The 18,641-nt window shown below is 33.5% G+C and overlaps 1 protein-coding gene, 1 long non-coding RNA gene and 1 pseudogene across 2 annotated transcripts; 2 read left to right on the forward strand and 1 right to left on the reverse strand.

Moving 5' to 3' along the window:
• Positions 1-328: 328 nt before the first annotated feature.
• Positions 329-1,222, reverse strand: LOC112802138 (dynein light chain 1, cytoplasmic-like; annotated as a pseudogene).
• A 1,487-nt stretch (positions 1,223-2,709) lies between these two features.
• LOC112802139 (uncharacterized) lies at positions 2,710-4,192 on the forward strand. The gene is made up of 3 exons (XR_003202201.3): positions 2,710-3,116; positions 3,704-3,774; positions 3,847-4,192. It is a non-coding gene; the product is annotated as an uncharacterized lncRNA (long non-coding RNA).
• A 1,176-nt stretch (positions 4,193-5,368) lies between these two features.
• On the forward strand, positions 5,369-9,787 carry LOC112802140 (protein LIKE COV 1; the record flags this gene model as incomplete). Its single annotated transcript, XM_025845200.2, is given in 7 exon segments — positions 5,369-5,602; positions 6,336-6,388; positions 7,127-7,236; positions 7,348-7,515; positions 7,593-7,690; positions 8,269-8,395; positions 9,512-9,787. Coding segments are annotated over 7 exon segments (816 nt in total). The 3' UTR covers positions 9,616-9,787.
• Between the last annotated feature and the right edge of the window lie 8,854 nt (positions 9,788-18,641).

Genomic DNA, 18,641 nt, shown 5'->3' on the forward strand with positions numbered 1-18,641 from the left:
AAAAGTCTTTGAAATCTATCATCGATATACTACCTTCTGTGTAAATACAATTATTCCATGTATACATTGCATAGGTGCCAAACATAACATTAGATTGAGAAAGATGGGTCTAAGGTTTTGGCTTATCCAATACTTTTTTTGTCATTTACTGTTTTATTTATTTATTTTAATAAATTGTGTGATTCTAGATGTTGGTAATACTACCGTTATTGTTGTTATTTGTTAATACAAAAGAAATATATGAGTAATATTATTTGAACTTCACAAAGTAGATGTCTATTTAACATTATAAAGATATAAAGGTGAATGAGAAAATTGTGTGTATTAGAATAGAGGAGTTGCATCAAAATCTAATAATGACACAAAATACAGTGAATTGAAAGTTCAAATGTGTTGATCAAAATTTTAGAACACTATTTCCTCTGTTTTATGACTTTATCTAAAATACAATATTACAACAAACATAATCCGCTAGTACATACAAGAAACTCAGTTGAAAGAAGTGTTAATTATATATGATAGTAAAAAAAATAAAATGTAAAAAAAGAAATATTCAAGAGGCACCCTTGAAGATGAGAAAATTAAGGGTCTCAAGAGCAAAGTATATGAAAGTTCCTGGTGAATGGCTGAAGAAGCATCCAAAATTGGAACCTACTACACATTGCCACCCATTCCCATACATCTTATCAAATTCCTGCAAAGAAAAAAAAATCACATACCATCTTATGAAATCAATTTGAAAAAAGGCAAATAATAATAATAATTAAAACATAGAGCAGATTAAAAATCAGAATCAACCAACAAACACATAACTCAGTTGGCAAGATACTGTATAACCTAGGATCTTAGCTTTAAACCTAAATTTGCACATATTAGAAAAACAAACGTTAAAAAAATTAATTTCATATACTATCAGTGTAAAAACCACTAATTAATCAGGTATTATCTATTAGTAAAATAACTAATTTTAAATTTATCATTTAAAAGGTCATCTAAATAGATGAATATATGAATGACAGTATAATTCTTTACACTTTCAGTATTAAAATTAAATTAAAAAAAATGAAAATAAAAGTGATGATGATATGCACTTCTTGATGTGTCTGCAATAGATTTGCAATCATGAACATCATAGAGATCAAGGGCTTGTGAAGCAAAGGACATGGTTGGATTGCATTTCCCTGCATGTCTGTTTCTTTCACCTAGCTTTTCCTTCCAACATCTTTGCTTAACTAGCTTTTTCTTCTCTAAGGTTCTCACAAATGATTCTAGATTCTACACCTATTATTGTTGTATATATAAGGTTTATGTAGCAAGGGATAGTGGAGAAATCAATGGTTGAGATTTTAGCAGCAGGAACTCACGTTCCAACAATGATGCATTTGGAATTAAGTGATTGATTAAGAAAGTCTAAGCACTTTAAGAGTGGCACGTAATCATAGACCAACATTTAATTGCACCTATCCTGTCTACATTTGCATTTTGTTTTTGTCTAGTCCTTTGCTTTAATTTCTACATTCATTCATAAGTCTCTCATAAAATTCAAAGTTCCATACATGATTAGAATCTTTATTTTCTTTCTTACATTAAAATTATGTACAGAACAAATTTGAGTTGACCAGCTTATAGCATGCATGGTACGGTGCCATTGCAATGGTTTGTTTAAACTTTAAAGTGGGGGGTATTATTTAATTTTTTGATAGACAAAAAAATTGACTGTGATTGGAGCAGCCAAATGTTGCAACCTGGTCAGAGAAAATAGCACACCGTGATGAACATATGAACTAGTAAAAGATTAATTAAGGTGGAAAAAAGGCGCCATCTCAGATTGAATTAAAAAAAAAAAAGTGATGCTACATTATTAAGTGAATTAAGATTAAAATTAAGAAGTGGGGTACACTTTAGCATTGGCTTTGGTATGGTACAAACTTTACTCATTAAAAAACTATAGTGTTGGACTATTAATTTATGCATATTATTTTGGTTTAATAACGATTTACGTAGGATGGTTCCATTGGAGTGGAGCATGTATGTCCCTTCTTAATTAATGAATGAAGTTCTTTCTAGTTTCCTCAATTTTGGAGACTTATTATTTGTTGTGACTTGTGACTCTTTCTTGAATAATGGCATGCATGTGCCGTAGAAACCCGCGTGTTCACAACGGTATATTAGTTAGCTGTTAGCTAACCAAGTTGAATTGTTCTATTATTAATTCACTAGTTTGTTTAAATAAATATTAAAAATTTAAATTTTGTTTTGTATTTATAATTGACCAATAATAAGTTTTTAAATAGAATTTAAATTTGTAATGAATTAGTTATTAATCTAGATGATTCAAAATATTGCGTTGAAAAAAAAAGTTAGCTGTTAGCCTCCTCAAGGATCAATCAAACCAACACTTTCATATTAATTTATTATTTTCTAAATATTTGAGACAGAGTCAAATAAGTTATGATTTATAGGAGTGTTTAAAACCGATTTGGACCGAACTAAACCGACTAACTGAACCGAAAAAATTGAAAACCGAACAAAATCAAAAATAAAAAAACCGAAAAATGTGTTTTGCAGTTTTTTTTTGCGGTTCGGTTCGGTTTTCAATTTTGATCAAGAAAATCCTAACCGAACCGAACCGAACCGGTTTAGTAAAAAAACCCTAAAAAACCAACACCCCCCTCCCCCACAAAGGCCCAAACGAACCTGACCTAACCTAACCCCTTACCCCAACACCCACTCCCAAACGAAACCTAGCCAGTAGCCACTCTCTTCTCACACTCTCGCTCTCTGCACTCTCGAGGCCTGCGGCGAACCCACCTAGCGCTGGGGAGACCGTTCCTCTCACCACCTTGCAGCGCCGCCGAACTCTCCCCCTAGCGCCTCCGAACCTTCCTCTCACTGCTCCCAGGACCTCCTCGCGGACAGAGCACAACGAAGCCCCAACTCCATCCAGCAGTGAGCAGTCCAGCACCACCCTCGCACCCAGCAGTAGCACAGCACCACCCACTCACCCAGCACAGCACCACGCCACCACCCAGCCGCATTTCTGGCCACCCACAACTTAGCACCTCCCACCCAGCCACCGATTCAAGTCAGATATGGAGTCGGAGCCACCGAATCAGGTATGTAATTTGACTAATTTCTGTTTTGAACTACTGAAAGTGCTTCTGTTTGTATTGTTGGTAGCTTGTTATGGTTGGAAAAATAATATAAACTGCTTCTGTTTATTATTAGTTTTTTTTTTGGAAGAATAATATAAAATAAAAAGAAACTTTTGAAGTGATTTAGTATGAAATCAGATTTGAAATCAGATAAACTGGTTCTGGATCTTGATAGGAAGATATTGAAATTAGATTTGAAGCATATTTGAAATCAGAGTATTGTTGCTTATCGCTGGTTGAATTACTTTTGTTGAATAACTTTATTGTTGGTATTGTTGCTGGTTGCTGATATTGTTGCTGGTTTTTAATTTATTTGTTGTTGTGTTTTTGCTGTTTTTTATTTTTGCTGATTGTTGCTCTTGTTTTTAATTTATTTGAGTCTGATTGTTGTTGTGTTTTTGCTGGTTTTTATTTTTCTACGGGTCCCCGCATTTGAGTGGTGACTTTGTAAGCAGAGAGTTGAGCTGTCATGGCACAATACTTTGTCCTTCCAGTTCCAACTGTACTCTGTAAATGTGATATTACTTATGATTTCCTGTTGTTTCCAGAAAGTTGACAAGTATGGAGCTTTTAGGATCGTTGTCTCCTTTTGTTGCCAATATGACACTCTGACTAATATGTAAGTGCTTAACTCTAAATCTCAGTTCATTGACTCTGGTATTTACAAGTTCTAATTGAAAAACTATTGCAGGAACATATGCAGGACAATTCATAACTGAAGGGTTTTGAAGCTAAATATAAAGAAATTGTTAAGGTCATTGATTACTAGAAGTTAGTGCTATTGTTCCAACAATGATAGCTACAATAGTTTTTAATACATCAGAAAGTTCATTGGATACTATGAATAAATGGCTCAATGTGGTTCAGTCAATTCAGATTCCTTTTGCACTCATTCCACTTCTTACATTGGTGTTTAAAGAAAAGGTCATGGGAACTTTTAGAATAGGCCCTATTCTAGAGGTAAGCTTTGTTTGCATTCTAACTTTTGTAAAATTGATTTTGATGTATAATGATTATGTTTGGTAATTTGTCTAAAAGTAATTTCTTCCTTCAAAAAATAAATGATTCTAAATATATCATGTTATGACTTTGTGAAGTAGTATGGTAGAATTTTTTTTTAATTGATTGAAAAACCGAACAAATCGAACCAAACCAAATCGATTTTAATTGGTTTGATTTGGTTCGGATGGTTTTGATAAAAAACCGAATCAAACCGAACCGCAATTTAATTAGACAATCGAATCGGATGACTTTTCATTCAAAAACCGAACCAAACCGCACCGCGAACACCCCTAATGACTTATATGAGTTATGACGGTGTTTTATTCAGTTTTTTATTAAGAAAAAATAGCTTTACAATATTAACAAAAAAAAGGGGGCTCAATTTTACAGTTAGTTTAAAAATTGACCAGAAGAACTTCATGTTGAAACCCCCCCCCCCCCCCCCCCCAAAATATCGAGTATATGCGGCAAGTTGGCAGTTTAACTACTTAGAAAATGATTAAACACTGAAATTGGTTTTGAATGAAGTTTAAATTAATTTTTTTATAAATTTTATTGCTATAAGAGTGTTGAAAAATCAATTTTGTCACAAATTAGTTTGTTTAATGTTGACAGTGTTGGTAAAATTAGATAAAAATATTTTTTTGGCAACTTATTAGATAAAAATATTATTATAAAATAATTAATTTTTCAAGAAAAATCCATCTGAAGAATTTTTTAAATAATAAAGAATTACTAAAAATCAAAATGTTCAATATAAAATTGTTTAATATTCAATTTGGTTTTATTTAAAAAAAAAAATAGAAAAACACATTCATCCTTTCATAGCCCAAAACGGTACATACTATACCATATATACAAACTAGCTTCCATTTATTTTATTGAGTTTAATCACATCAAACAGGATTAGAAGACCAAACCAACAATTAATCCATTAAATTAAATTTCTAGACAGAAGAGCTTCATATTATCATGTTATTATGTGTAGTTCTTTTGATAAAACGGAAGAGTAGTATATATATTTTATAATACTACAGATGAAACTATTTAAGTGGTAATTAAACACTTAAACTTAATTAATAAAAAAATATAGAAAGATCAAAAAAGAGAGAGGGGGAAGGGGAAGACCCATTGGCATTGGTGTGTTGTTTTGAAGAGATTCTTCGGATTCTCCGACGGACATACACCACAGGGCGGGGGCGGTGGCGGTGGCGGCAAAAGGGAGTGAGTGTTTGAGAGAGAGAGAATTAAAAAGAAGTTATTTGTTTCTGCGTTTTTGAAGCTGCTAAATGGGCGACGAGAGATCACCTCCAATGGCGATGGTACCTAGAGACAGAGATCGAGAGCTTCTCATCCCCGTCAGCGATTCCCCCGACGCCGAAGACGCCGCAACATCCTCCAAGCCTTCCTCTTCCTCCTCCTCCCAACACCATTCCGGTCGCGAGGTCATTCATCCCTCTCTTTGTTCTTCTCAATTAGGTTTTCCTTTCAAATGATTGATTCAAATAGTGGAATCATTGTCATTGTTGTTGTTCTTTATTTTCTTTATTCCGTTCTTGATTTGTTTTATCCGGAATTATGGTTGAATTTGTTGCAATTGGAGATTGAATGTTGAAGCTTCCTTTGACTAGATTGGGATTAGTTATGTTTTCTTGGGGTACTGCTTGTGAATGCTGAAGGAATCAGGAATGGGGTAGGAGCTGGAATCAGAAGATATATTGTGATGGATGATTATTTCAGTTTGATTTGCAATGCATGACTGAGCTCGTGCTATCTTATGACATTATAGCTTGGTTTGAGAAATTGATAGCAATGTTGGCTTCAATATAGATAAACTTTTTTTTTTTTTTTGATTTCATAATGTATCTAGCTTGTTCCAGGAAAAAAGGGAAGATAAGAAAGATCGATTGCTAAAATAGTAAGAAAATGAAGCAGGAAGTGCTGGTTATAATGGGACACTCATTGTCACCCGTAAATTGAGAATGGGGCAGGGGGTGTGTTCTAATCTAGATTTGTATACATGGAATCACTTACATTGGGAGAATTTTCGTACTTCTTTTCATGGCTTTGAAAACTGAAAGTAGAGTTATCTCTGTTTTACTTGCATGCAAGAATTTTGTGCTTTTTAACTATTGTTTCTTTGACAGATTGCTGTTTGTTGTTTGTTCAATTTTGTAGACATTTTACAAAGTTATTAGGAGCTGGGCATCCCACAAGTTCATGACTGGATGGTGCGCAATTCTTTCTTCAATTCAATCTCTTCTTATTCAAACAATATGTTATGTATTCAAACATATAATTGTTGTTTTATTTTTCAGGACAAACGTCTTTTTGCATGTTTTACATTCTCTAAAACCTTAATGTATTTTCTACAATTGTTTGTGCATATTTTATTCCTACGCCCATCTTGGTGTAAATGTTGTTAGTATCTACTTCATTTAGTATTTAGGAGAATATTTAGTATGCTAATCATTACACCTTTTGTGATGCAGTTTATTTGCTAAGAAATTATGTTGAAATGAAAAATTTGAGTTCTAAACCATAAATCTTCAAATAACTTTTTTAACCAAGTAATTTATGATCCTTTACAACTGTGTCCTAGATAATTACAGCTGAAACATGTAATAATCTTGTTACTATCTTAAATGCCTGTTTTGAAAAGATAAGGTAATGTGAAAAAAGATCATTTATATGTTATTAATCGTGACACTATATGCTTTCTTGTAACCAAGAAAAAAAGATTATTCTAATTCTCTGTGGAATATGTGCTACAAAGAATGTTATCTTTTCTAACACTGACCACTCTGTTTGTATATATATATAACGTTTGCACTTTGCAAGAGTTACATTTCTGCTTCATGGTTGCCTTATTTTATTAGGACCAGTTGTTGCTCTGGTCTTTTCAAATTCAAGAGATCCTTTATTTCTTATGGTGAATTGGTGATAGCTCACTGTTAGTTACTTTGCAGTGTCATTCTCTTTCCAATAGCAATCACATTCTATATAACATGGTGGTTTATTCATTTCGTGGATGGATTTTTCTCTCCAATCTATGCTCAACTTGGAATTGATATTTTTGGTGAGTTCTTCTCTTCTATTGTACTTCAATTGCATATATTGGATATAGATTTATCATTAGCTGTTGTTTCCCTACCTTTTTAACACGTCGATATTAATACTTTTTCTTCAGGTCTGGGATTCATAACTTCCATAACTTTCATCTTCCTGGTTGGCGTTTTCATGTCCTCATGGGTGGGTGCATCTGTCCTGGGCCTTGGGGAGTGGTTCATCAAGCGAATGCCACTTGTCCGTCATATTTATAATGCCTCCAAGCAGATCAGCGCTGCTATTTCACCAGGTATGTGTTTGACAACATCTTAGTCTACATGTATTCAATCCCAAAAAAATAAATTGTTGATGCATGTATTCTCACAGATCAAAATACACAAGCCTTCAAAGAAGTAGCCATCATTCGGCATCCACGTGTTGGGGAATATGCGTTTGGATTCATCACCTCTTCTGTTGTTCTTCAGGTTTATAAAAGATTTTTTACTAATGCTTGACTTGGAGTATTGTATGTATATGCCTTGCTGCTACTACTTTAATATTCTAGTGCACATAATACTGTTTAGTTATTTGTTGATTATGCTGTGTCATTCTGTATGGGATAGTTAGATTTTTTGTTGCTTCACAGTTATATCCTATGGTAATCAATGTATTGCTTTTATGATATACAGGATCACTTAATCATTTTTTTGTGAATCATATTGAACATGAATAGCTAACACTTGTGAATATATGTGTTTGTATTTTACTTTTTGACCATCAAATATAAAAAAGAAGTCATTCGATGGCTGCGACAGTTATCACTGCTCCTTATCATTGCCATACCATACATCCATTATTCTTGTCAGTTGCAAATTATTGTTTTGGGTTATTGTTCTGTGTTTTGTAAGCCATATACAGTTAGTAATTGCAAAATTTCATTATGGTTGTTTTACTTTGGTGAGACTGGTTTATTATCAATAATAAAAAATCACCTTTTTTTTCCTGAGGTTTCACACAATATTGCCTGTTGAAATTGATTGTTTCTTTAACTAAACTTTTGCAGAACTACTCTGGAGATGAAGTGCTATACTGTGTCTATGTTCCAACAAACCATCTTTATATTGGTGATATATTTCTTGTCAATACCAATGATGTCATCAGGCCAAACTTATCAGTTCGTGAAGGAATAGGTAAGCTCAAGTAAACTTATTTATTCAGAGTGAACTTCGTAAATATTGTGAATATAAATAATCTTTCCGAGTCTCCTCGCCAGGGCCTCCATCTATTTTATGATTCCTCCAAATTGTAGCAAATTGGGTTTTGGCCTTGGAATATTTGGGGGTTAACTAAAGATAGGGATTAAATGAGTACTATTAGTAAAAAATACACTCAGTCACATATTGCTTCCATACTTTTTCTAACATGGCATTAGATTATAAAACTATCATTTGAAACTATCATCTGCTAGATTATCTTATGTACTTTCAGTTGCAGAGGGAAAACACTTTCATGTATGCCTTTTTCTTTTGGGAGATGACCTTTTGTGTGTATGCTCAATGGCATAATAGGTTGTCACTTTCGGATTTCTTTTTTGTTTCATACTGTTTGTTGTTTCAGACCTACAATATAGTATTAATCATGTAATACTGATTTTTCCCATCTTGAAAATGTAAATGTGATTTTTAACATGACATTGTCTAAGCCATGTATTCAACTCCATGTGGGTGAGATAAAACTTATTTGTTGTTTGTTTAGCCCTGTTTTCAACATGCAACCTTGTAGGGTTATGATAATTCTTTCATTTTTGATTTGTCAAAAGTAATTTGATCTTTTAAAAATCAAGACTATTGAACTTTCGTCTTAGTGTTTGTTTGGATGCTATTAAGTTAAGAAGATATCTTTTTCCATTTTTTAGTATGTTTGACAAATTTCTAGTAGTAAAAGTAAAAGTACTAGAAAAATGAAAAAACATCTTTTTTGAGAAGCTACAATTTATATCTTTTTAAAAAAAAAAAAAGATGTTTTTCACATGATAAATAAACAAAAAATACTTTTATATTGTTGTATCCAAATAGTATTGATAGATAAAAAAAATACTTTTTACATGAGATATTCAAACATAAAATTACTTTTATTTTTCTAAAATCTTTTGAAAAAAGATAATTTGAAAAAAGATATTTTTTTTAGAAACTCAACCCAAACAAGCCCTTAATCCTACCGCCATTAAATAAAATAATGATGATCTAATTCAATCACTAGTTTTAACATATGCTAAGGTGAACTTGGAATTTGTTTCAAAATTGCAGAAATTGTCGTCTCTGGAGGCATGTCAATGCCACAACTCCTATCAACGATTGATTCAAGCATAAGCATGATCCCAGGGGATATAAGTAGACCCAGCAGAAGCTGATAATTTGGTATCATATGGATTCATCAGATAAACAAGTATTGGATGTTTTAGGTTCTGATGTCAAGTGTAATATTCATTTATGTGCAATAGCATGTAGAACTTAGTGTTTGTTTGGAAGAATATAGTTTTGGTGATAATACAAAATTTCCAATCACTGCTTGGGGTTCGAATCTTTTTTTACGTGTGCATAATCTACTGGTTTTTTTTTTTTTTTTTTATCAAGAATCTACTGGTTACCAACTCGTTATAGCAATTCATTTTTGTAGTGCTGATTATGGTCTTCTTTTTTAAATTTTTTGGGGCTTATTATGGTTTTCGACTCGACCCAGTAAAGTTTGTGAAAGTTTATCTTCCGTGGAACTGCAAGTACACTACCTAACTTTAGGATCTGTTGAAAGTTGAAACATAAGGCATTTACAATATCTATAAAAAAAAATTTGTAAAGCTTCCGAAGTTTCTTGGTCATTATTAACTTGACGATATATTCATTTTTCTTTTTTGTTAACTCACGTTTAGTTATTTTTATATAAAATTGATAATTGAAAATCGTTAAATAATAATTTAATTAAATATATTAAATTATTTAATAATTTTTAACTATTAATTTTACATAAAAATAACCATCTCTAATATTTTATTTCCTACGTCCTTAAACAATCTAAAGTAAGTTTATTTTTGCCTGTTATCTGAAAATAAGATGGATATATATTATATTTTGATTTTGTTTAGAATTTAGAATTTAGAATTTAGAATTTAGAACGAAGACTTTAAAGTTTAAACAATGTAAATTCGGTCTAAACCACAATTTACGAACAAATTGAAAAATCTTTGTTTCAAACACAATTTGCTACAAGAACAAGCACAATCTTTTATAAACTTTAAAGAATCTGACTTCGAAGGAAACACTGAAGTAGAAAAGTGACCAGAAAGAATGACAAACATTAATCTCCCTCCTTATTTTATGTGTATAAAATTTACATTTTGTTGTGGAGGAAAATAAATCAATGAGAAATATGAGAGTGAAAAAGGTGGTTACTCTCTGCATAAAAATGATTAAAGTAATCTTAATGTGAAAATAATAATTAAAATATAAACACAGGTTATATTAAGTAATTTAATTAAATATGTTAAATTATCTAATAATCTTAATTGTTTTCTTTACATAAAAATAACTTTATGCTTTTTCATGTATGTTTAGTTTTTTACTGTACATTAAACTAATAATTTTTTCAATAATTTTATTAAAATTATGACATAATATCATATTGTCTTAATTTATTCCTTAAAAAGCTAGGAAAAAGAGATTAATAAGAATTGATCCCTTTCCTATAAGCTTGTTAGCTTGGTAACCCACTATAATTTGAAAACCAATTCTAGGACCGATTCTAGGTAGATAACGTTTATCTAAAGTCCATTCTCCAACTACGCCAATAATTTGGCGCCTGATAAAGCGCAAGCCACTCAGAATAACACTAATTTTATAATTATATATTCAAACACGTATCACAGAGAAAAATAAATCATAAAACACAACTCGACAGATCACTATAAGCTCGAATATTCATTCGATAATAATAGTTTGTTCATTCTTTTATTGATTTGAGTCTCAAAGTCCTTTTTTCAGGTACCCCATTCGCCTGGTGTTCAAAGAAGTTCGGAGCACATTCTAGACGGAAGGATCAGCACAAGGTGAGTTATCGCACTCGTGGCCGAACTATACCTCAGAGGCTCTAAATAACACGAAACATTTGGCGCCCACTGGAGACCCATATGTTAAGTTGTTTATCTTTCTATTTCTACTTATATTGTTAGCTCTGTCTTTGTCATAAAAATAGATAGAAAGCAACATCCGATCCATTTTATCAGTAAAAGCTTGCAAGCGGCGAGTTTAGATACCCAAACTAAAAAAACTATCGCTAGCTCTGCTCATAACAGCTCGCGCGGCTCCACCATTACTTCCAAAGCCATGCCATCATAGCCAGAATTGACCAACCCTACAGCAAGTATTAACAAGACCGGAGTTGGCAGGACGACTGATAAAATGGTCAATCAAATTGTCGAAATTTGACATCTAATATCAATCCAGAGGGCGTTGAAGTTGCAAGTTTTGGCCGACTTCATTGCAGAATTTACAACATCGGATACATTGCAAACACTTTTAAAATGGACACTTCATGTAGATGGAGCTTCCAACACAGAGGGATGCAGAGCTGTGATAATATTAGAAAATGACGATGGTTACACCTCGAACAGTCCTTCCAATTCTCGTTCTTGGCAAGTAACAACTAGGTTGAGTACGAAGTTTTGTTAGCCGGCCTGAGGTTAGCTTGTTAATTAGATACTCACCATATCTTAATACACTATGATTCTTTGTTAGTAGTCCAGCAAATCACAGGGAAATACCAAGTCTGAGATCCTCTCCTTGAGCAATACTTAATATTGGTAAAATGCTTACTTTCAAATTTCAAAACTTTTGAGATGACTTACATACCTAGGGAAGACAATAGTAGAACTAATATTCTATCAAAACTCGCAACAACAAGGGAGACAACACATACTTCCACACTTTTACAACTAACTTTAGCTGAGTCTAGTATCAGCTCCATGTCTATCTTTGCAATTTCACAGGATGCAGATTGGAGGATACCTTACATTGTATACTTCAAAACAGGAGCCCTACCACCAAGTGTATGAGACAGCAAACTCTTCAAGCGCGGAGCATGTTTGTTTACACTTATCGATGACACTCTATATAAATGTGGTTTCTCAAGACCCCTACTAAAATGTCTAAGGAAAGAGGAAGTTGACCTAGCAATATGAGAAATACGTGAAGGAGTTTGTGGCAATCAATTAGGAGGAAGAACTCTAGCATCCAAAATACTAAGGTGGGCTATTATTGGCCCACAATCAAGAGAGACTGCATCATCAAAGTCAAACAGTGCAATCAATGTCAAAAATACTCTCTATAATAATACATCAACCAGCCGAGCTCCTGCATAACTTGGAGGTAAGCTAACATTTTCAAAAATGGGGGCTAGATATCTTCGGACCATTTCCAATAGTAGCCGAGCAGGTAAAATTTTTTACTTGTAGCGATCGATTATTTTTCTAAATTGATCGGAGAACAACTTTTCGCCAGAATAACCTCACACAAGGTATAACCATTTATTTGAAAATACATTATATGCCGTTATGGATTACCTAGAGAAATAGTTATAGACAATGGTAGATAATTTACTGATTGAAACATAGTAACATTTTTACAGCAATTTCATATACAACACCACTACTCCTTAGACTGATGGGCTCGTAGAAGTTGCTAACAAAATACTTTTACAAGCTCTTTGCAAAAAACTAGATGAGGCCAAAGGACTCTAGGCTGACATGATCCCAGAGGTGCTATGGGGTTATAACACCACCATAAATTCTACAACAAACAAAACACCTTTTCGACTGGTCTATGGAGCAAAGGCAATGCTTCCTACAGAGATATCACAAAAATCTCTTAGAATCGACAACTACAACAATGACGATAATAACAACAAAAGACGATCAGAGTTGGATACAATTGAGGATGACAGAGACATTGCATTATTGCGACAACCGTTGATATAACTCTTCGTCCAAAACAAGTACAATCGAGGAGTCAACCTCCTATTTCCGACCTCATGACCACGTGATTAGAAAAACCAAAGAGGCAAGGAAACCAAGAGGGCAAGGAAAGTTGCAACCACATGAGAAGGTCCTCTCCATGTTAGACAAGTGCTCGACAAGGGGCTTACAAACTGGAAGCTTTAGACGAATCCAATGTATATGGAACATGGAATGCGTCCTCATTGAAAATGTATTACAACTAAGTAAACTAAAAGGGAGGTTTTCGTATGTACTTTTTTTCTATTCCAATTTTTTTCCCACCTTGGACTTTTTATTAGAGAGATTTTAATGAGGCATCACGCATCTCACCTGCTATTATAGCAGAAACACATTCATAAAAAAAATTGTTTGTACCTTTGTTGTTTTTTGGATTAACCTTCAATAATATCCATGACCCTTTTTGAAAATTATAGCAATCATAAACCAACAATACATAGTGCAATACCTACTACAAAGTTCAAACATCCATTTTTAAAATCGAGTCTATATCTCGATGCACCAAATAACAATCATATAACAATCTAAACCAACCTACGTAGTCAATACATCCAAATTCAAAATAATCATAAATCTACTAAAGCTATTACAATTCAATCATTTTGTTGCTCAATAACATTATCGTCAATCCCCTCTTCTAGTACCCCATTATCAACCAATTTGCCATTTATGACGACCTTCGTAATGTCCATCGCGCTAACATCAACCTCAAAGAGCAAAGTCTTAATTTGTAATACTGCATGATCAAATCCTTGAGTAAAAACCTCGTATACCTCATTTTCTTTGGTAGATAATGAGGCTTCCAAATCCTTAACTCGGGTCAACAATCTTTCCTTTTCCTTACGATCAGAGTTGGATACAATTGAGGAGGGCAGAGACATTGCATTATTGTGACAACGGTCAATATAACTCTTCATCCAAAACAAGTACAATCAAGGAGTCAAACCCTTATTTTTGAATTCACGACCTTGTACTTAAAAAAACCAAAGAGGCAAGGAAACTAAGGGGATAAGGAAAGCTTGCAGCCACATGGAAAGGCCTTCTCTGGGTTAGACAAGTGCTTGGCAATGGGGATTACAAACTAGAAGCTTTAGAAGAATCCAATGTATGTGGAACATGGAATATGTCCTCATTGAAGATGTATTACAATTAAGAAAACTAAAAGGGAGGTTTGCGGATGTATTTTTTTCCTACTCCAATTTTTTTCCCACCCTGGATTTTTTATTAGAGGGGTTTTAACGAGGGATCCTGCCTCCCATCTGCTACTATAGCGGGAACACATTTCATAATAAATTTGTTTTGTACCTTTGCTATTTTTTGGATTAACCTTTAATAATATCCATGACCCTTTTGGCAATTATAGCAATCATAAACCAACTGCAATACCTACTGCAAAGTTCAAACATCCATTTTTAAAACCAAGGTCTATATCTCGATGCACTAAATAACAGTCATATAACAATCTAAACTAACTTACATAGTCAGCACATCCAAATTCAAAATGATCATAAATCTACTAAAACTATTACAATTCAATCATTTTGTTGCTCAACAATATTATCGTCAATCCTCTCTTCTAGTACCTCATCATCAACCAATTCGCCATTTATGGCGACCTTCATAACGTCCATCACACATTGTGCTAATACTGCACAATCAAATCCTTGAGTAAAACCTCGTATACCTTATTTTCTTTGGCAGATAATGAAGCCTCCAAATCCTTAACTTGGGTCACCAATCTTTCTTTCTCCTTAGCACCTTCCTTCACTTCCTTTTCCAGCAAAGCCATTTTTTTCTCAACAGATTTCAACTCCTTTTCTCTGTTTTTCAAATCTTCTATCGAACTATTCAACAACTCATCCTTAATCTTCAGCACGCTCTGAAGCTTGGTAATTTCATCTACCTCATACTTTTTTTTCATTAATGTCAATTCCTAAGTCCTTCGTATTGATAGCAAACACACACCAATCACCTACAAAAATCATCCTACATAGCTACAAAACAAATCCCAACCAGATAAATGAAATAAATACAGAGCAAGGTTATACTTGGAGATATTGGCTGACCCCAATTTTTTCAGTCTTTGTCATCAAGCTAACATCAATAGGAGATTGGGCAAAGTCATCAGCTATGGTAGAAAACGAATAATGCTCGAACCATGGTGAAGACGATCCACCTCCAAGGAATACTCGTGTAATTTCTTTTGTCGTTCATACGTCGCAATGCTTTCAACCGAGCTATATATTTTCCCACCCTCCCTCGGTGGAGAGACGACTAAAGGCTCTTCCCTTGACTTCCCATGCTACATTTTCCTTTTCTTTATAATGATCGGTTTCGGCTGAGTTCCCCCTATACTACTTTAACCCCCTTCTTGGTCTGTGTTTGTGGATGATATCTCTTTTTCGCCTTTCTTTTTCTTGTTTAGTAAAGCTTTTAGTCTAGGGGTGGTTAGACTTGATTCCCTGCTTCTTGCAGTAGCAACATATTCGCATCAATCACTTTCGTCATAAAAATATCCTAACACAATATAAAGACATCACTTACCTATATGCTTTGCCACAACATCCCAATCGATGTCATACTATAATAGTTCAAATACAAACAATAATTTCCTAGTTTCAAACACCACCATCAAGAACTTTAAAAACAACTCATGCCTCTTACTCATTTTCTTTACATCTAAAATTTGATTTGGTTCAGATGACCAATACAAAGGAATCTCTCTTCTAGGATTTCAAAAAGGTAAAAGAAAACTCAGTCTCTACTGACCAAACTTTCACAAACATGTCTTTGAAGTCCTTATAGGAGGACTTATACAAACCAAATATTAACATTCCTAAGTGGCTACTAATTAAGATTCACCCACAGGCCACGACGAACACCTTTCGCCTAAAATAGAGCAAAAAAGACATCTATGGAGATATAATATTTGAGATAATCCATTAACACTTCAAAGGCATTCACAAATTCCCAATAATTCGGATGCAGTTGGGATGGCACCATAGTTAAGTTGATATATCACCCCATACTCAATATGTAAACAGCAACCTCATGCTTAGTTCGATCAACATGCATGTATAAATGTAAATGTAAGTCCAATCTTTGCTCTTATCACACGTTCTGTCATTTTCTCCACAGCACAAAATCTCAACCCTAGCTCCATTTTTACCCCCTAATAAACATCATTTAAACTAGAGATAGACTCAGTATCACTAAAAAGAGAACTACGATATCTCATATCAGCTTTAATCCAACCATATGAATTGTCACCTGATCAAACATGTTTCCCTTTGTCTTTCGACATAGCCCACCCAAAACAACAAAATAAATTTGAAAGAAGACACAGAGATAGCGATAGAGAAAATGAGCCAGAAAACAAAGATGAAAACGTGTAATACAAAGAAAACTGACCTTTTGGTTCTTTTTTTCTTTTCCGAAAAGTCGCAAAACTTATCAACCTTTCCACTTCCAACTATTTCCCCTTTATTAACTCTCCCTTACACGAAATGGTTTACTTCATTATTGCCACTACTCACATATACGACCCTCAAACAATAAAATCCAAACATCAAGCCATCTCGTAAACTATCCATTTCCCACAAATCAACGACCCAGATTTCCTTGAGAAAAATTCATGAGTCATGTCAATTAAATTACATCAAGTAAGTACCCTCTAACAAATGTTTGTTATGCATGTCAAAACACATGTTGACCTTTGGGGATAGCATATGTCTCCGAGTTATAGGGTTAATCGATATATTATGAAACTCAACCTGCTTATTTGAAAAAAAACAACAAATGGGCCAAGCTTGGGGGCTGTGTTCTGTTTTCTATAAGCTCAGCAACCGATTATAACTCAGAGACCAATTCTGGGTAGGTAATTTCTAGCCAAAGTCCACTTTTCAACTACGCTAATAATTTGATGCCTGATTTTAATTATATATCCAAACACATATCGCAGAGAAAAGATATATCATAAAACACAACTCAGCAATTCATTATAAGCTCAAATATTCATTCGATAATAATAGTTTGTTGATTCCTTTATTGACTTGAACGTTGGAGTTCTTTTTATAGGTATTCGCTCGCCTGGTGTTTAGAGAAGTTCAGAGAGCTCTCTTTCTCATGGCCGAGCTATACCTCCGAGTCTCCAAGCAGCACAAAACGAAAAGGATTTCAGTTGAAAAAAATTAGAATTTAATTTTAAAATGGTTCCCTTATTGGTGTTGTACACGGCTATGGGGGATATGAGTGATTAACAGTGGATATGAGCACCACAGCATCTCACAATGAGCATGCTACTAACAAAGGTATCTCGCACCCTACAAGATGGTTGTGTGCCGCCATGTGTCCGTTGTGACAGGTGCTTGCAACTCGCACCATGCAATAAGGTGTGACTTTTCTTTGACCGCAACTCTTCTTCAAATATCTGATTTTTTTTTGGATTACTTAACATCATACCTTTCAGATATTTACTTGAACTTTGCTACAGCTTTTTCTTTATTCTTCACTTGTTCCTTGTTCTCCACCTTAATTGTACGAAAAAAAGATTATAACTTTTGTAATGGGATTTAAGAAAAGTTTCAATTTTCGAGATTGGGTGTAGGTTTGGTATGTGTAACTGCAAAAGGGAATGGTTGGTGGTGGTGAGATTGAAGCAAAAGAAGAGGCAAATTCCATATGTATGAAGTTTGAAGAATTAGAATTAGTGTGTATAAGAATATCACTTTAAGAAAAAATTTTCTCAAGAGACAAAGGGAATGCAAGCAAAAGTTACTAAATATTGACTACTGAGAGAGAGAAAAGGTATTCAAGACTTTTTTTTAAAGGAAAACAAATCTTCAATTGTATTTAGAAAAAAAAATCCTTTGCTTCTAGCTAATTGCAAGAAATCACTATTCCACATCTCTTAACTTTTCCACCTAACCGCATCTTAAGGCACAACATCTTTATAAATTCTATAAGTAAATTTTTTATCTTAAAAAATTATCAATGAGAATGGCTGTACAAATAAAATAATATTACTATTTAGACAGTGATTTTAATGTGAAAAACTTGAGGTTTCTAAACTTCTCAGCTCATATATTTATATATACTAATTAATCATTACAATATAAACTAAAGATAAAATATAATTATTCATAATTAATTCTAATCTAACTTAATTGGCACCTGATAGCTAATTGACTGACCTAATCTAACCTAATTGACACTTATAAATTAATTGATTAAATTATTTAATTTGAATATAATATCAACATCCTCCGTCAAGCTAGAGCATATATATTATATGCACCAAGCTTGTTACAAATGTAATTACTACGAGGATCTTTAAGAGACTTTGTGAGAATATCAGCCAATTGTTCACTTGAATT

The sequence above is a fragment of the Arachis hypogaea genome, chromosome 5 (genome assembly GCF_003086295.3).
Source record: "Arachis hypogaea cultivar Tifrunner chromosome 5, arahy.Tifrunner.gnm2.J5K5, whole genome shotgun sequence".
NCBI lineage: Eukaryota > Viridiplantae > Streptophyta > Magnoliopsida > Fabales > Fabaceae > Arachis > Arachis hypogaea.